This window comes from Epinephelus lanceolatus, chromosome 9 (assembly GCF_041903045.1).
Source record: "Epinephelus lanceolatus isolate andai-2023 chromosome 9, ASM4190304v1, whole genome shotgun sequence".
Lineage (NCBI taxonomy): Eukaryota > Metazoa > Chordata > Actinopteri > Perciformes > Serranidae > Epinephelus > Epinephelus lanceolatus.
Genome location: NC_135742.1, coordinates 1,222,031 through 1,241,911, shown reverse-complemented (window position 1 = coordinate 1,241,911; position 19,881 = coordinate 1,222,031). Strand labels below are relative to the sequence as shown.

The window sequence follows — 19,881 nt, the reverse complement described above, 5'->3', positions numbered from 1 at the left end:
AGTTTTAACAGAAAAATCTTCTGCAGTCAGATATTTCTGTTGAAGCCTCACAATTCAGCTGCATTCATCATCATCATCATCATCATCATCATCACATCTCAATCAGATCAGTATGAGACGTTGGATCTTACTTCTGGTGTGTGGCGGGGCCCTGGGTGAAGGGGCTGAAGCCAAACCCTCCGTTACTCATAATACCTGAACCCTGAAGAGGAGAAACAGGAAGTACAACTGATTAACACATTCCACCTTAAATCTGTCACCTCTCATCATCACATTAACATCAACTGTACCTCACTGTAACAGCTGTGAACTGGAGAGACCTTTTTATTTATTCATACAGACTGATATTTGTTTTTGCTGATAAATCATCACTGAAATTGTCTGCTTTGTGGGTGGAGCTTCACGCTCACAGCTGAGCTGAAGGTGCTCGGGCCCTAATAATGAGGACACTAATAAAAACAATGCAGTCAAATTCATCACAGCACTCAGAGGGTCTGCAGCTGTGAGGTGTTTCAGTCAGAGAGCTCAGGTTTCAGACTGAAGTCAGACTCAGCAAACATAAACCTGGATCATGATGAGGTCACACTGGGTTGATTTAAGACTCAGCTGCAGAGGTACTAGCTGAGTAGACAGTTTGAGATGGTGTCTCTGTGAGGAGGTGCGTTTGTTTTGCGTACCCCGATCTTGTCGTCTATGAGCTGGCGGGCCAGGTCCATCTGCTGGGCGGTGCCTCTGATGGTGAAGACTCTGGTGTTGGGGTCGGTGGAGGGGGGCGGGTTCCTCTGCAGCTCCACGTGAGCTCCAGACTGCTGGTTAATACTCTTAATGGTTTCTCCACCTGTGGACAAACAGACAGGAACTCTTTATATACAGAGGAGGCGCTAGAGAGCCGCTACGACGTTCCTTCATACTGCCTTTACATTTTTACACAAACGATGACATCATCATGTGGCTCCAGTGTAAAGTCAGACAGCAGAATGACATCACAGAATCAAACAAGGCGTGACATGTAACACAACAGCGTCAGCCTCTAGTGTGACATATAACATACGTGTCAGCAGCTCTTTATAAACAATAACAAAGACATCACATGTCAATAACAATCATTTAGTGTCCCTGTTATATGGCGGCTGATCTCGTCCTCTGCTCGGAGGGTAAGGAGCTCCTGGACCTCATTGTTTAAGTTAGCTGCTAACAGCTGGTGTTCTTCTTCTGTGAGTTAGCTGCTAAGTGCTAACAGCTGCTGTTCTTCTTCTGTGAGTTAGCTGCTAACTGCTAACAGCTGCTGATTAAATCTCCCGCAGTGGGTTGCACACGTAACACGTTGTCAAACGTCACACCCGTCCTGCCCATGATCCCGTCCTGTAGGCTGTCCCTCTAAGACATCATTTCAGTGCTGACAGCTTAAAAACGAGATAACTCCGCCCCCACATTCTGCGATCGGAGCTTTTACAAAGACCAATGAGGTGGAGTAATGGTGCAAAATTCTCACAAAGAAAATCTGCACTGTTTTCAGTCTTGAATTTTGCTCCTGTGTAGATGTGAAAGTCTCAGCTGGTCTGACTGAGATGAATCAGTGTTATGTTTAATGACATGTTCTGTTTTTATGAACAGTTCTCACAGCGTCCCTGTGCTTTCTGGAATTGGGGTTGTTTATTAACTAATTTTTACTTTTAGCTCCAAGAACATTTTAGTTCCTCTTTTAACTGAACAGGAGGCCATTAAGCACAACATATTTTAGGGTTAATGACACGTTTGAGATTTCTGTGAACACCTTAAACAGGCCGACCTGTAGAACAGTCTGAGGACAGATTCAGTGGGAGAGACTGTTTTATGTCTCAGGAATATAATCTGAAGAAGTGTTAAAATACTTAACCTGCAAAGTGTCACAGTGTTGAAAACATTTGATTGATATTTAAACAAAAATAAAAGATTTAAGGGAACAATAGTTTGATCTGCAGCCTGAAAACTGGACGCTGAAACCTTTAAACCTGAGTCAGATGATGGTTGAACCAGTGAGTCTGAAACCAGGGCAACCATCACCACCTCCTCCTCCTCCTGTTCCTGCTCCTCCTCCTCCTCCTCCTGCAGGTCAGCAGAATAGCCTGCCATCATTAACTCTTTGTTAACCAAATGAGGAGACGTTAATGGACCTTTTATGAGGCAAGAAGCAGAGCGAGTCAGTGAGCAGGATATTTAAAGGTTTTTAGAATAAATCTCCTCATTGTTCAGACTTCATCCGTTTATATTTGTTCTGCTTTTAGTCCTTTAAATTTCAACAGATTTTATTTTCAGCACCAGTGTTTTACATTTTAGGTCCTGACTGTTGATCGGTTCTGAGTTTACAAAACACTGATGTGTCAATTTGAAGAAACTTAAAGTCAGATTTTACCTGACTAAATTTCCATTTGTTTTAATTTCAGAATCTTAAATCCTTTTATATTGCATCACTTTTGCCTGAAGTTTTAACACCGAATCCCACATTTAATGATCGTTACATTCATGTGATTAAAAATCATGTTAAAATCATTTTTGTTGACGTGTTCAAAGTGTTTTAAACTGTTCGCCCTGTTTTCTTTTTCTTTTCTTTTTTTTGGTGTTGTTTTGTTTTGTTTTTTTGTTTTTGTGCTTTGTTGTATTTTAGGTAGTCCTGTGTAACATCTCAGCCGAGGGACGACAGATGAAAAACAGCCATTTGGCTAATTGTGGCATTTTTATACATCTGTATTTATTAATTTGCCCTGTTCATTCTTAAATAAACTACACTAAACATGTCATAAAAACTCTGAATACATGTATCTGATGTTTCTGTCTGAATATTATTCCAATGGATTGTCTACATAATTAAAGGACAAGTCAAATTTTACTTTAAAGATTTATAATTATTAAACTAATTCTTAGTTTAAGTTCCAGTTAAAATATTTGTCATATAATCCTTATTCTGTTTAATCTTACTTCAACACTGAATCTGATGCCTTGAAATCAAAAATCATTTGTTTAATTTAGTTTAAATGTGCTGTGAAAAAGCTGCAGTGTGTGTGTGTGTGTGTGTGTGTGTGTGTGTGTGTGTGTGTGCACAGACAGTAGGACATTCACAGGTCCAATAGAAAGTCCCGGTGAACAATGGGCCACCAGACGCACACACACAGACCATATGGTGTCTAAACATCGGGTACTTGACATTTCTTTTTTTTTTTCAGTTGCTTTTATTTTGGAAGCTGCTGCTCGACCCTCTTGACCTCCACACACACACACACACACACACACACACACACACACACACAGATGAATGGTTGATGTTTCTAAATAGAGATGGAGCGAGGCTGATGGGGCTCGTTGTTCTTCAGTCACGTGACTTTGTTCTCAGCTGTTTTCAGAACACACTGAATCATCAGCTGGATCAGTACGGCTGATTATTAATGAGAAAACTGCTGAACTGCACAGAAACAAAAAACAGTTAAACTACTGCCGAAATAATCACACAAATGTGTTTATTTACGGCACTCTACTAATTCTTTACTTTTGTACTTTCTTCCTCTCTACTGTGTTTTTTACTGCACCGTACTGTGTTTTACTGCACCGTACAGTGTTTTACTGCACCGTACTGTGTTTTACTGCACTGTACTGTGTTTTTTACTGCACCGTACAGTGTTTTACTGCACCGTACTGTGTTTTACTGCACTGTACTGTGTTTTTTACTGCACCGTACAGTGTTTTACTGCACCGTACTGTGTTTTTTACTGCACCGTACTGTGTTTTTTACTGCACCGTACAGTGTTTTACTGCAATGTACAGTGTTTTACTGCACCGTACTGTGTTTTTTACTGCACTGTACTGTGTTTTTTACTGCACCGTACAGTGTTTTACTGCACCGTACTGTGTTTTTTACTGCACCGTACAGTGTTTTACTGCAATGTACAGTGTTTTACTGTACCGTACTGTGTTTTTTACTGCACTGTACAGTGTTTTACTGCACCGTACTGTGTTTTTTTACTGCACTGTACAGTATTTTACTGCACTGTACAGTGTTTTACTGCACCGTACTGTGTTTTTTTTACTGCACTGTACAGTATTTTACTGCACTGTACAGTGTTTTGCTGCACCGTATTGTGTTTTTTTTACTGCACTGTACAGTGTTTTACTGCACTGTACTGTGTTTTTTACTGCACCGTACTGTGTTTTTTACTGCACTGTACAGTATTTTACTGCACCGTACTGTGTTTTTTACTGCACCGTACAGTGTTTTACTGCACCGTACTGTGTTTTTTTACTGCACTGTACTGTGTTTTACTGCACCGTACTGTGTTTTTTTACTGCACTGTACTGTGTTTTTTACTGCACCGTACTGTGTTTTACTGCACCGTACTGTTTTTTTTACTGCACTGTACTGTGTTTTTTTACTGCACCATACAGTGTTTTACTGCACTGTACTGTGTTTTTTACTACTGTTTTTTTACTGCACCATACTGTGTTTTACTGCACCGTACTGTGTTTTTTACTACTGTGTTTTTTATTGCACCGTACTGTGTTTTTTACTGCACTGTACTGTGTTTTACTGCACTGTACTGTGTTTTTTTACTGCACTGTACAGTGTTTTACTGCACTGTACTGTGTTTTTTTACTGCACCGTACTGTGTTTTTTACTGCACTGTACTGTGTTTTTTACTACTGTGTTTTTTACTGTACTGTGTTTTTTTACTGCACCGTACTGTGTTTTTTACTGCACTGTACTGTGTTTTTTACTACTGTGTTTTTTACTGTACTGTTTTTTTTTTACTGTGCCGTACTGTGTTTTTTTACTGCGCCGTACTGTTTTTTAGTGCACCGTACTGTGTATTTTTACTGCGCCATACTGTGTATTTTACTGCACCGTACTGTGTTTTTTACTACTGTGTTTTTTATTGCACTGTACTGTGTTTTTTACTGCACTGTACTGTGTTTTACTGCACTGTACTGTGTTTTTTTACTGCACTGTACAGTGTTTTACTGCACTGTACTGTGTTTTTTTACTGCACCGTACTGTGTTTTTTACTGCACTGTACTGTGTTTTTTACTACTGTGTTTTTTACTGTACTGTGTTTTTTACTGCACCGTACTGTGTTTTTTTACTGCACCGTACTGTGTTTTTTACTGCACTGTACTGTGTTTTTTACTACTGTGTTTTTTACTGTACTGTTTTTTTTTTACTGTGCCGTACTGTGTTTTTTTACTGCGCCGTACTGTTTTTTAGTGCACCGTACTGTGTATTTTTACTGCGCCATACTGTGTATTTTACTGCACCGTACTGTGTTTTTTACTGCGCTGTACTGTTTTTTACTGCACTGTACTGTGTATTTTTACTGCACCGTACTGTGTTTTTTACTGCGCCGTACTGTGTTTTTTACTGCACTGTACTGTGTATTTTTACTGCACCGTACTGTGTTTTTTACTGCGCCGTACTGTGTTTTTTACTGCACTGTACTGTGTATTTTTACTGCACCGTACTGTGTTTTTTACTGCGCCGTACTGTGTTTTTTACTGCACTGTACTGTGTATTTTTACTGCACCGTACTGTGTTTTTTACTGCACTGTACTGTGTTTTTTACTGCACCGTACTGTGTTTTTTACTGCACTGTACTGTGTTTTACTGCACTGTACTGTGTTTTTTACTGCACTGTACTGTGTTTTACTGCACTGTACTGTGTTTTTTACTGCACCGTACTGTGTTTTTTACTGCGCCGTACTGTGTTTTTTACTGCACTGTACTGTGTATTTTTACTGCACCGTACTGTGTTTTTTACTGCACTGTACTGTGTTTTTTACTGCACCGTACTGTGTTTTTTACTGCACTGTACTGTGTTTTACTGCACTGTACTGTGTTTTTTACTGCACTGTACTGTGTTTTACTGTGCTGTACTGTGTTTTACTGCACTGTACTGTGTTTTTTACTGCACTGTACTGTGTTTTACTGTGCTGTACTGTGTTTTACTGCACTGTACTGTGTTTTACTGCACTGTACTGTGTTTTTTACTACTGTGTTTTTTACTGTACTGTTTTTTTTACTGCACTGTACTGTGTTTTTTACTGCAATGTACTGTTTTTTTACTGCACTGTACTGTGTTTTTTACTGCACTGTACTGTGTTTTACTGTGCCGTACTGTGTTTTTTACTACTGTGTTTTTTACTGTACTGTGTTTTTTACTGCACTGTACTGTGTTTTACTGCACCGTACTGTGTTTTTTTACTGCACTGTACTGTGTTTTTTTACTGCACTGTGTTTTTTTACTGCACTGTACTGTTTTTTTTACTGCACTGTACTGTGTTTTTTACTGCAATGTACTGTTTTTTTTACTGCACTGTACTGTGTTTTTTACTGCACTGTACTGTTTTTTTTACTGCACTGTACTGTGTTTTTTACTGCAATGTACTGTTTTTTTTACTGCACTGTACTGTGTTTTACTGTGCCGTACTGTGTTTTTTACTACTGTGTTTTTTACTGTACTGTGTTTTTTACTGCACTGTACTGTGTTTTACTGTGCCGTACTGTGTTTTTTACTACTGTGTTTTTTACTGTACTGTGTTTTTTACTGCACTGTACTGTGTTTTGACTGCACACTGTTGCATGTACTGTGCAGTACTGTTCCTTGACTACACTTACTCCATAGTTCTGTTTATGAGCATCATTTAACGAACTCAGTATCCCATAAGCCCCAGACATTCCCCTGCTAAACATCAAGGCTCAACAGAGGAGGTGAGTCCAGAGTGTCTGTGGTCAGTTCTTGTTTATATAAACGTAATATTTCAACAGACTGAACATGTGACCTCTGTCTACACCATCATCACACAAACACACCCTGTAACACTGACACACACATTTCATCACACCCTGATGCTGACAGTGATAAACGCTCCTGTCGTCAAAGAGGTTTTACAGATATCAGAAAACATGACCACATCAGGAACACGACACCAAAACAAGCCGTTAGCATGTTCTGTCAGACTTTAGTGGACAGAACACACAGACGAAGGTGTGACACTTTCAACAGCAGCACCTCAAGTTTTCTGATCGTGGTGAAGACCGACATATTTCTTCTCCTACCTTTGCCGATGACCAGGCCGCACTTGTCAGCAGGGATGGTGTAGGTCACTTCCTGTAGCGGACCTGGAGAGCCCATGGTCCAATCACCACGACCTCTGACCCTCCCACCCCGCAGGGCCGAGCCGAAACCATCACGCTCCTACGAAGACACGAACACACAGAATGAGGAGAGGACTGAGAACAGCGTCACACCGAGACTCAGACTCATCTGTAGGTGTGTGTGTGTGTGTGTGTGTGTGTGTGTGTGTTACCTGTGCGGTCTGGATGAGCTCGTTAATGAGGTGGACAGCATGCTGACAGCGGTCTGGCTGACCCATCACCATGGCAACACGCTCTGGACTGATACCATCATCTGGACATAGAGAGAGGTCAGAGGTCAAATAGTGGTCGGGTCAACTTCCCTTAATGGTGTAAACTAATGTAAACAGACCTGCTTTAAACTGGATTCACTGGTGTAAACGGACCTGCTTTAAACTGGACTCACTGGTGTAAACGGACCTGCTTTAAACTGGACTCACTGGTGTAAATGGACCTGCTTTAAACTGGACTCACTGGTGTAAACAGACCTGCTTTAAACTGGATTCACTGGTGTAAATGGACCTGCTGTAAACTGGATTCACTGGTGTAAACAGACCTGTTTTAAACTGGATTCACTGGTGTAAATAGACCTGTTTTAAACTGGGTTCACTGGTGTAAACAGACCTGCTTTAAACTGGACTCACTGGTGTAAACAGACCTGCTTTAAACTGGACTCACTGGTGTAAACGGACCTGCTTTAAACTGGATTCACTGGTGTAAACAGACTTGCTTTAAACTGGATTCACTGGTATAAACGGACCTGCTTTAAACTGGATTCACTGGTGTAAACAGACTTGCTTTAAACTGGATTCACTGGTATAAAGAGACCTGGGCCCTGTATCACGAAGTGAGATCAACCTTTCCTGGGTTACCCAGACCTATCCTGGGTTGACTAACCCTAACAATGGCAATCAGGATAATCGGTATCACGACGCTGGATATCAACTCGGTAACTCAACCCAGAGTTGCTTTATCAAGAGCCGTGAACGCCCACGCAGCGGACCAATCACAATCATGAGAGAAGCGCAGCGTCACTGAGCGTCACTGAGCGTCCTCACAGAGCGCCGTATGTGAGGGGAAAAAAGTATTTCTCATGTGAGGATCAAAGATTAATTCTACTAAAATATGAGGAGGAGAAAAGCAACATTAGAGAAAAGGCCAACACCGTGGCAGCTGCAGGAGGAGGAAACATGCGTGGCAACGCATAACGGGATGAATAATGTTTAGTTTTAGTTTAGATTAGTTTATTTGCACATAATGTTAAAAACAGACAATATAACATTTACAAGATTAAAAAAAGAAAAGTGCCGGAGAGGTTAGAAGCCACTAAAAGCTTATCAAAGAAATTCCCCTGTCAAAACATCAATGAAATCACATAATAGAGAAGAAAAAGAAACGGGTGAGGAAAGAAGAAATAGAGGAGGAGAGAGGGAAAAATCAAGACAAAACAAGGCAGCAAATAAAATGATGTGTAGGTTAAATGACTCATCACTGGTTCAAGTAGCTACAGTACCTGTACCTGTACATCTGACACTGATCACACCCTTGAATCCCATGAAATCAATGCTGCGCAGATGAATTGCGTGTATTACAATTATCGTCTAACATCATTGCGTCTGATAAATTGGTCTTCTTTGTCATAACGTTATATATGCTACAATAAAGCTTAAAGCTGACGCCACAATTAAATCATATCAACACCAAATTGATAGTCTGAATAAAATCATCCTGATATTGAGCTGTGTTAGAAATTAACAGCTGCACAAAAATATAGCTAGTGTCCCTCTTTAAAAAACAAAAAGGAAAATCCCTCAAACACCATGAAGTGTAGACATGATAGGCTACTTTCCACATTTCCAGCAGCAAAGCTGTCAATTAGGCCCATTATCTTTAACAGGGATCATTTCCTCCAACAAAACAAAATGTTGGCACTAATTAATGGTGCTATTAAGTGTCTGCAAATGATCAGTTTCTTTCTTATGAAGGGGTGGGATGAAAGTTCCACTTCTTTCCACTCCTTTTTGAACAATCTTTTCATTGTCTGTTGTTGTTGCTTTCTTTTCTGTTTTAATGTTCAAAATAAACTTTCAAATCAAAATCAATCAAATGAATTAAACTTCCCGTCATGACTGGGCTGCATTTCTGTCAGCCATCAACAGCTGATTGGCCAGTGGGTGGTGCTTTTTATAGGATCAGATTCAACCCTGAACTTACCCTGCTCCGGAGCAGGATAGCCGTTCAGAGTAAGTTACCATGGTGATCTACCCCGATAAGAACTGAACCGGCTTCGTGAGACCGAAAACCCAGGGTTAACTCTGAAGTTACCTCGCTAAGACATTAATCCTGCTTCCTGATACAGGCCCCTGCTTTAAACTGGATTCACTGGTGTAAACAGACCTGCTTTAAACTGGATTCGGACTCCTGCATCATTCTGGATCTTCTTGATCATCTCTCCGTTCCTGCCGATCACAATGCCGACAGCGAACCGGGGGACTGGGACCTGCAGAGAGACGGACTAGACATGAATGTACCGTTTAAAAAGGGATTCAGAGGACGCTCATACGTGCTAGCTGCTGCTAACGAATGCTAACAGTGTGCATTTGTTTGTGTTTGTCGTACGTCCAGACTGGTTCCTCCCAGGCGGGCGCTGAAGTCGTTGCGTCCCGACCTGAAATCTCCGTCCTTCTCTCTGATCACCTCCAACACCAACTCCCTCGCTGCCTGCAGGTGGAGAAGAGACAACGTCAGCGTTTAGATGAAGAAGGTTTGAGTGTTAGATTTAACTTAAGTTAAAGTATGTTTGTACTTTTGTCTCTGAAGGGACTCCTGAGTTTTAAACCTGGAGACTAAGGACATTTTTAAAGAGCTCTGATTGGTCCAGACTTGGTTTCAGGGTTTTGAATGACTGTAGGTTTAGGTTAGCGTTAGCTGCTACGATACTATGTCAGTGACGGTGTTTCTTGATAGTGATACATGCACCTAGAACACAGAGAAGGTTCAGTCCAGAACACAAACTGTGTGTTTGTACCTGCACTTTGTACGGGTCCCCAGAGATGCGGAGAGGTTTGTCAGCGCCCGTCGGCATCGGACCGTCCTGGATCATCATCATCTTCACCCCCGCTCGCTCCTGACACACAACACACAACGGAGATATTAAAGACACACACACCTCAGCAGAGTCATAACCCCGCCCCCTGCTGCAGCTGTCAGTCACTCTACCTGCAGCTGTTTGATGGTGTCTCCTCCTCGGCCAATCACCAGCCCCACCTTACTGGCCGGGATCAGCATCTCCTGCACAGAGGCTCCGCCTTCACCATCGCCGTGGAAACCTGGACCATTTCTACAGCGATCCACGATCTGGACCAACAGCCGCTTCGCCTGCCTGGAAACACAAACACACGCACACACACAGAGGAGGTGAGTGGCAGGTGAAGGTGAGCAGTGATGTCATCAGAGCAGGTGAAAGGTGAGTGTTTAGAAACTCACTCGATGCTCTCTGGAGTTCCAGTCAGGGAACATGGCCGCTCCATCAGACCTCCGCTGTCTGCACACGCACATGCACACAGACACACACAGACGTTTGTAACTGTTTACTTGCAGTAAGTCAACATGTGTCCACACTGCCTGTTATCTGTCTCAAACACACCCGGCCGGTTGGTCGTTGTTCTGGAAGGCGTCTAAAGTTTAAGCATCAGTTTTATTTTCAACAACTAACCAATCACAGGAGAAGTCACTGAGGAGCAGAAGTCAAAGAGTCAAACACCAGACTCACCTGCAGCGATCTGGATCTTACAGCCAGACTCCAACTGGATCCTGGTGATCTGTTCACCTCCTCTTCCAATAACTGCAGAACAACCAGAGGACAGAAACGTTACGTCACTGTTACAGAGCAACAAATTATACTTAAAGGTCCAGGTTTAGGTGTCTAGGTTCCGGTTAAAGGTTCTAGGTCAGAAAAAGAAGGTTCCAAATCAGCTAAAAGGTTCAAGGTTATAGAAAGATGCAGACTCACAGTTACTGGTTACAGGTTACTAGTTACAGGTTCTAGGTCTGGTAAACGGTTCTGGATCAGGTTAAAGGTTCTAGCTCAGGGGAGAAAAGGTTCTAGCTCAAGTTAAATGTTGCTCAGTTGCAAAGGTTTAGGTTGGGTGACATGTTGTAGCTCGGACATAGGATCCAGGTCATCTTAAAAGGTTCAAGGTTGGTTTAAAGGTTCTAGGTCAGATAACAGGTTCTGGATCAGGTTAAACTTTCTAGGTCAAGTAAAGGTTCTGGCTCAGGTTTAAGTTTCTAAATCAGGTAGAAGGTTCCGACTTAAATTAGAGGTTCTAGGTCAGTATGAGAAAGGTTCCAAATCAGCCAAAAGGTTCAAGATGATAAAAAGATGCACGCTCAGAGTTACTGGGAAGCCAGGTGCGGGGATTTACATTACATGACAAGGTTCTATGTCATGTGGAAAATTTAAGTCAGGTAAAAACGTTCTAGCTCAGGAGAGAAAAGGTTCTAGCTCAGGTTAAATGTAGCTCAGTTGCAAGGGTTTAGGTTAGGTGATATGTTCTAACTCAGACACAGGATCCAGGTCATCTTAAAAGGTTCAGGGTTGGTTTATAGGTTCTATGTCAGGAAAAGGGCTCTGGCCCAGGTTAAAAGTTCTGTCTTAAATTAAAGGTTAAAGGTCGGGTAAAAGGTTCTGGCTCAGGATAAAGCTAGGTCATTTGAAGACTTTAAGTCAGCCAGAAGATTCTTGATCTGTACAACAGCTGCTAGGCTTGTAGGATGACCCTTAGGTAGTAAAAAGATTGTACATCAGGTGAAAGTTCTAGATCAGGGAAAGGGTTCTAGGTAAAGTGGAGGGTTCTGGATAGTCTTAAATGTTGTGAGTCAGGTAAGAGGTCCTATATAAGCTCAAAACGCTCTGAGACAGGAAAGGTTCTGGGTCAGAAAGAGTTCTTGTTAAATGATCTAGGTCAAATGGAAAGGTTCTAGGTCAGATTTAAAGGTTCTACGTGGCATGATTGTTCTAGGTCAGCTGAAAAGGTTTCAGGTCATCGGAGAAGGCTCTTGTTTCGGATAAAGAGTCTGCGCTCGGTGAACAGGTTCCTTTTTGGGTAAAAAAAGTTCCATCTCAAGTGAAAATGTTCTGGCTCAGATGAGGAAAGGCTCTTGGTCAACTGACAACGTTCTAGCTTTGGTTAAATATCAAGAATAGGAACAAGGTTCTAGAGCAACTTAAAGGTACTAACACAACTGGTAAGACTCTAGTTCAGGTTAAATGTTCTAGCTCAGGTTAAAGGTTCTAGGTTAGGCAGACTGTAGGTTATGTGAAAAAGTATTACACCAGGTGAAAAGGCTCTAGTTCTGGATAAAGGTTCTCGGCTAGCCAAACACAAATACAGCTCGAGCTACAGGCTGTAGTTCAGATTAAAGGTTCTAGCTCAGGTAAAATGTCCTCCGTCAGGTTAAAGGTGTTAAATCAGATTAAAGATAAACAGTTCTAGAACAGGTAAAAAGGTTCTGGATTAAAACATCAGAACTGACACATAAAGGATGACAATGATAAACAAAATAAGGTAAACTGAGAACTGGAACTCAGTTGGTCCAGACCTCAGATCAGCTGCTCTGTACAACTAAATCTGATTGGACGGTGGAACCTTCAGACACCCTACCAGCAGGAAGCACTGAGAGGTCGGAGATCATACTCACTGAAGCCGACCATTCTGTCGGGGACCTTGTAATCCTCTGTGATTACCCTGCAACACAAACACACACATTAACATCCCAGTCACACAGTGTGTGTGTGTATGTGTGTGTGTGTGTGTGTGTGTGTGTGTGTGTGTGTGTGTGTATATACACACACACACACACACACACATACATATATATATATGTATGTGTGTGTGTGTGTGTGTGTGTGTGTGTCCACATGTGTGTGGATAAGTGATTATGCTGATGCCAACTGCAGGAGAACAGATCTATAAACACTTATCTATGGTTACACTCTGACACACTGGTGTCTATTTGCAAACAGGAATATGATGCTGAACACACGTCAGTATGTGTGTGTCATTATCACCCTGCTGAGTGGGATCAATACGAGCTGCTGATCGTACCTTTGATGGCCCATGGCTGCTAGCTGGTTACCTACTGAGAGACAGAGACACACATCAGACATGAGGACATTTGTTCTGTCCAGTTAAAGTCACTTAATGGAGACAAAACTAACAGACGTGTTTCTGCACCACAGAAGAAGAAACAAGAGCAAAGAACCTATCAGAGCCAGGCTGGTATTACTCTGTTCTTAACAACAACCCATAAAAACACCCAAACTAACAAACTGTTGGTCCGTCTCTAAATACTGTCTGACTCCCACGAGCTCACTGGTTCCTAGTGAAGACAAAAAAAATCTTTAAAAACACACATATACAGTTTCATGTTTGGGGAAAAAAATCAATCGAGCACAGTGTCGTTTCACTGCCTGTGGGAGTGTGTTGAGATCAAAACATTCTGTAGGTCGGTGCTGCAGTTTGGGTCTGAGATGACCAACTGAGCTCTGCTGGAACACGGTGTCGCCCCTCTCTGGGCCGCTGGTTGAAGGATTTAACAGACAGTTTGGCTCTTGAAAAACTCACCTATATAGTGAGAAATAGAGCCTCTGAGTTTATTGATAATTGGGAAATGTTTTTGGAATTTGTAATAAATGGTGACATTGAAGATGCCTTGAAAAGGCAGTAGCTCAGTCCATAGGGACTTGGGTTGGGAACCGGAGGGTCGCCTGTTCAAGTCCCCGTTCAGACCCAAATATGGAGCGTGGACTGGTAGCTGGAGAGGTGCCAGTTCACCTCCTGGGCACTGCAGAGGTGCCCCTGAGCAAGGCACCGAACCCCCAACCGCTTGGAGCGCCTGTCATGGGCAGCCCCCTCACTCTGACATCTCTCCACTTGGTGCATGTATAGGTCCAGTTTGTGCATGTGTGTGTTCGGACCTGTGTGTAATTGACAACAGAGTGAAAAAATTTAATTTCCCCTCAGGGGGATTAATAAAGTGAATAAACTTAAAAAAACAAACAAAAAAAAAAACCCTAATGCTTAGATAAAGCATGGAGGATAATGTGCTGTACCTGTGCTTGAACTGTGTTTTTTGATTTACTGTAGCATTATTATTATCGTTATCGTTATGTAGCTGTTTTATGATTTTACAATTATTATTATGATTATCATTTTAATAACTATTATTCCTTTTTATATGTAATGCCATATGTTCATGTACGTTCGTGCATGTGTTAAATGTTTAAAATCAATAAACATACATTTACAAAAAAATACAGCACAGTATCACGATGTTTCGTGTGGCAATATTGTTTTGTTAGACAACAAATATGGATTTTTTAATTGTATAACTTAACTTTATCTTGAACACTTTATCTTCTTTGATAACAGACGCTGTCAAAGTTTTTCTTTGGAGACTTAATTTCCAAGTGAAAAAGGTAAATACCATTATATGTTATCACAAAATGTTTAAAATCAGTGTTGTATTCTGATTTGTGATAATGTTGTATCATAGGTTCTCTGGTGATTCCCACCACTGGTAGTTTCCTAAAACAGCGGCCGATGTAGCCTGTAGTCCCCCAGGTCAACAGTTGTAGGTGAGATTAAAAGGTTGTATATCAGGTAGCAGATTCTAGACTGGGTGCTGAGGGGGGCAAAATGAAAAGGTTCTGGATCAGGGGAAAAATGCTTTATCTTAGATTAAAGGTTTAAAATCAACTCAGGTTTGAGGTTCTTGGTCTGATGGGAGGTTCCTGGTCAGGTGAGACAAAGTTCTAGCTAAAGCTTGAGGTTCTAGGTCAGCTGAAAATATTTTTGACCAGGTGGAAATTTCAACCTTATGAAAAAAGGAAAAAATGTACCAGCTCCCATTGAAGGCTTTTTTATTTGTGCTAATTTCAACCTTAGCCAACCTAAAAGGTTCAAGATGAGGTGATATGGTTCCAGATTTTAGAACAGTCAGAAGGTTCTTGCTCTGGTTAAGATTCTTGGTCTGGTGAGAGGTTTCTAGTCAGGCTAAAAGACTCTATGATCAGGTGAGAACAAGCTCTTGATAAAGCCCAAGGTTCTACGTCAGCTGAAAAAATTCTGGACCAGGTGGAAAGTTCAACCTTAGCTGGGGGGTTTAGGTTAGCCTAAAAGGTTCAAGATGAGGTGAAAGATTCTAGCTCGGATGAAAGGTTTTAGATCAGGTGGAAGGCTCTTGTCTTGGTCTGGTGGGAGGTTTCTGGTCAGGTCGAAAGATTCTAAGACAGGTGAGAAAAGTTCTCGCTAAAGCTCAGGGTTCTGGGTCAGCTGAAAATGTTCTAGACCAGGTGGAAAGTTCAAACTTATTTGGAGGGGTTTAGGCTAGCCTTAAAGGTTCAAGATTAGGTGAATATTCTAGAACAGTTTGAATGTTGTTGCTCAGCTGGAGGGGTTTTAGTTGGCTGAAAGGGTTCTCAAAATACAATGAAAAGGTTCTAGCTCAGATATAAAGGTTTTAAATCAGGTGGAAGGTTCTTGGTCAGGTTTAAGATTCGTGGTCTACTGGAAGGTGCCTGGTCAAATGAGAAAAAGTCCAAGCTAAAGTTAAAGGTAGATGGTAGATCTGAACAAGGCTAAAAGGCTCTTGGTTGGGTAGAACCCTCACACCCTCCTCCTCCTCCTCCTCCTCCTCCTCCTCCTCACCTCCGTCCTCTCCTGGTCGTTTCTGCCCGGGGTAGTACAGCGAGGGCTCGACACTTCCTGAGGAGCTGTTGAGGTGAGACATTGCTTCTCCGCCCATCTTCCCCACCATCTGACAGACAGAAACAAACAGCTGTTAACACCTGTACCTATTAGAACAGGTAACGTCCTGACGGGAGGAGCAGCTCGGTGCCAACACAGGATGGAAACACGTAATGACTGAGCAGGTGCAGGTGCAGGTGCAGGTACTCGGTACTACAGGACTCGGATTGGGGCTAAAGACTTGATTAGAATGTTGATGATAAACACCACAGATGACATGTTTATCATATTTTTCGCTGTGTTTTGGTCTTTCGTCCATGCAAACTGTGTTTCCTGTCACTTGAAACAGACCTTTTGTAAAACTGTAAATGATGACGTGCAGACGGGAAACATCTGAGCATGTGCCATTATCTCCTCTGTGAGACTTCACAAAGGAGGTGACATTTTGTTCAGTGGTGGACGTGATGCTGGCTCTAAGCTTGTTAAGAGCACTTTTTTACCTCTGCTGACACCACAGCCCCAAAGTGTAGTGACATTTTGGAGGAGGCTACGTGGTGGCAAAACCTCAGAGCTGACACACAACAACAGACACCACAGGTTGCCTGTTAATGCAGGTGTATAAATCCATCTTTAGTTTTGAACTAATCCAGGAAACCTCCAGGAAAAACAGATGTGATGTGTAAAGAGAAGCTGCTGAAGTGGATATCAGGGCTGCGCAATTATATCCATTTTTAATCAGGATTTGGGCCTCCCACAATTACACGAACGTGATCAGCTGCAATGTTTAAAATGCTCATAGAAAACTGTGCTGCACATTAAGTCAAGTGCTCCCTGAACTAACAGCTGACCGCTGCATGGTCACCCTGCAGCAGCAGCAGCAGCAGCAGCCTGTGACAGACAAAACAAAAATTATCCATCATCAGATGTTGTTGAGGAGTTTTTTTTGGATTTAGGAGAGAACAAATCAAAGCCAAGAGTAAATGACATGTGTGTCTGCACCGCAGAGCAACACAACCAACCTGTTCAACCGCCTGAAAGAACGCCACAGCCTGCAGTATGATGAACACATGAAGGCTGAGGAGAATGTCGCTAACGTTACCTCCCTGGCCCTAACCAAGACATCCATGACAGCAATGTCACAGTACTGTGACCGCTGTAAAATAAATAAATACAGCAGCATTCATATCCATAAGAGATGAACTGAATTCAGGTGATAAAGAATCTTATTTTAAATCTTATTGTGATGCAAAGATCAGTAAATTAGCAGGAAGGTAGTACAACATGAGGTGAACGCAGAGCTCTGTTGGTTTAAATGTGAAACTGCAATAAAATTATTTTGCCCCTGAAAACAAAGAATAATTGTGATCTCAACATCGATCAAAATAATGCTGATTGTCACTTTGTCCATAACGGTGCAGCTCTGGTGGACGTCAGCGTGATGAAGACGGTGACGACAGCCTTCAGTTTACAACTAAAGCTGAGATGCAGCGATGTTCAAGAGACGATCTGATGTGTCATCAGACATTAATCTTCTATTAATGTCATCTTCTCCCTTTGAAGGACACTTATCAGGTTGTCAGTTATACGTTTATCAGGTTATCAGCGTCTGGTTGCTGGATTCACTCCGAAATATGTCTGAGTCAACAGCTCCTTCACAGCTATCAGCTTCAAGCTGCAAGCTGACCTCACCTTGACTGACAACACAATGAAAAATACAGCCTGCCTACGCAGACACACACACACACGCACAGTGAGGTAACCTTGAGCGTCTTCATGATAAAGAGAAGAAAAGAGCAGCAGAGTGAAGGAATCTGCTGCAGTCACACACTCACACAGGACAACCTAAATCAATGATACACCTGTACACACCTGTACACACTCGTACACACCTGAGCTGAATTATCCTCAGGAGTCTCCTCCTCTCCAAATCAAACAGACGAGCTGATTTAAACCAGGAAAACACTGAATAAAACAGTTTCATGTTATTATCTGTTTTTCTGACGCTGCTCGTCGTGAAGGAGCTGCTGACTACTGTGGCCGCCGCAGAAACATGAATATCTCTATCTAGAGTCAGTGTTTGGTTTGTCTGTTCTGGGCTACTGTAGAAACATGGCGGTGCAACATGGTGACCTCTGTAGACGAGGACCTGCTCCCTGTGGAGATATAAACGTGTCATTCTGAGGGAACCAGAACACAACCATTAGATCAGATTTAAACTGACACACTGGAGCTCTAACTCTAACACATGAAACACGCCTCACATCTCTACTTCCTGGTGATTTAAAGAGTTACAGGATACCCACACATTTTAACTATTAATTTTCATAACTTTTCCACAATATTTTGCCCAACTTCCATGACTTTAAGTAGTTTACAGCAGCCTGCCTGAACACGCCTCTGACAACAGGTGATTTAAAGTAGGGCACATTTCCAAGCGTGCAGAGGTACGCTCACTTTGTTACCCTACAATTACATTTGGACCCTGTCCTGCACCAAAACATCAGACGTCCTGTCACAGAGTGTCTGTCCAGTGTGGTGAGGGCCTCTCTCTGGAGCCATGAATTCAATTTGCCATTTGGAAGCCATACATTATTAAACACACACGTCCAGGTACTTACAGATAAGCACACTGCTAGCGCTATCTAACACTAACGATCTGCACACACCAATGTGTATCACATGATACAGGTGACATTTCCACAGTCACACAGCACAGCACTTGATTTTAAATCAGTAATACAGGGAACATATTTTGCATATTGTCAGGGTTTCCCACACGTTCAGTTATTTGTGGCAGCCCGCCATGATTAAAACTTCTGCTGCCACATTATTTGTTTCTATTTGTGGAGCTGAGCCATTCATTAGGAGCTCTGCTGGAATATGTACAGCCTGGATATCACTGCTCTGCACTCAGCACAGAGCGACTCTGGGCACAGGCGGAGCAGCAGATCGTCACGGGCAGTGAAAGTGAAAGCTTAGTGTTCGTAGCGCTGGGTCAAAGTTTGCTTTCACTCACAAACAGTTGCTTCTCACTTCCATTGATCTGATCAGATCAGCTGTGACTGGATCGATTGATCAGTTATTTGACCCGGAAGTCCAATAGCATTAAATGTGTAAGAGAAGAAGAAGCCGGTAACAACATGGAGAAATCTACATCCAGAGCCGTGACTTTTTGGACGGACCAAATGTACAGAGCTGTAAAGTTGTCCACCATGGTAGCAGTTAGCAGCTAGCTAACCGTAGCTAACTTGTTTGTCCATTGTTTGGTCTGTGACGTAATAGGTCAACAGGAAAAAGGTCCAATACTAACAAGCTGAAAGGGGGCATATCTCCACCTATCGTAGAGGAGTCGCACATACTTGGCTCAATAAATGGATTCCCCTCCCGTGCTTGTATACTGGGACAAGGACAGTAGGCCAGTTAGATGTCCTCGTCCAGCTGGGACTGGAGCTCCACTTCACTGGGACTGGAGACACACTGAGTGACTGATACACAGGAGGCGGCAAGAAAAAGAAACGGAAAGTTGGTGGGCGCCCACCGCCTCCACCTCGTCTCCAGCTACCACCACACACAGGATCTAATTCTAATTCTAAGGTTTTGGGATATTTTTAAACATATTTTCAAACAACAGCCAAAACAACTAATATTCAAAATGTCCCCAAACATTCTGTTAACTACAAACCATTTCCAGGCCTGGAAAACAGTTCTTCTCTTTTTATAACTTTTCCAGAGAATTCCATGACCGTGGGAACCCTGGAGTTACAAATATTCATAGAAATATAAACTAACACCGTCAGATGTTGGTGAGGGCTACGCTTCACACTTCAAACTGCAAATAACTGAACAGATATGAAAGTTTTAGATGCAGTTTTGTAAAATGGGTTCAGCTACTGTGGAGACATCAGTGTGCAAAGTCAAGAGCACTACAAATCTGAAGGCGCAGGTCTCAGTGAGCATAACGTCAGTTGGCTA

The 19,881-nt window shown here is 42.2% G+C and overlaps 1 protein-coding gene across 5 annotated transcripts in view; it reads right to left on the bottom strand.

Moving 5' to 3' along the window:
- LOC117252567 (far upstream element-binding protein 3-like) overlaps positions 1–19,881 on the bottom strand; it is a 31,843-nt gene that overhangs the window by 6,592 nt on the left and 5,370 nt on the right. For 2 of the 5 annotated variants that reach the window (XM_078171141.1, XM_078171144.1), the window contains exons 2-14: positions 15,871–15,979; positions 13,267–13,300; positions 12,860–12,906; positions 10,929–11,000; positions 10,643–10,700; positions 10,376–10,538; positions 10,185–10,283; positions 9,776–9,877; positions 9,554–9,671; positions 7,330–7,430; positions 7,079–7,217; positions 678–838; positions 132–202 (exon numbers count right to left, since the gene is read on the bottom strand). In XM_078171141.1, coding sequence (XP_078027267.1) covers positions 132–202; positions 678–838; positions 7,079–7,217; positions 7,330–7,430; positions 9,554–9,671; positions 9,776–9,877; positions 10,185–10,283; positions 10,376–10,538; positions 10,643–10,700; positions 10,929–11,000; positions 12,860–12,906; positions 13,267–13,300; positions 15,871–15,979 — 1,274 coding nt within the window. The remainder of the gene's footprint in view (positions 1–131; positions 203–677; positions 839–7,078; positions 7,218–7,329; positions 7,431–9,553; positions 9,672–9,775; positions 9,878–10,184; positions 10,284–10,375; positions 10,539–10,642; positions 10,701–10,928; positions 11,001–12,859; positions 12,907–13,266; positions 13,301–15,870; positions 15,980–19,881) is intronic. The other 3 variants (XM_078171143.1, XM_078171145.1, XM_078171142.1) reach the window with 2 other exon arrangements.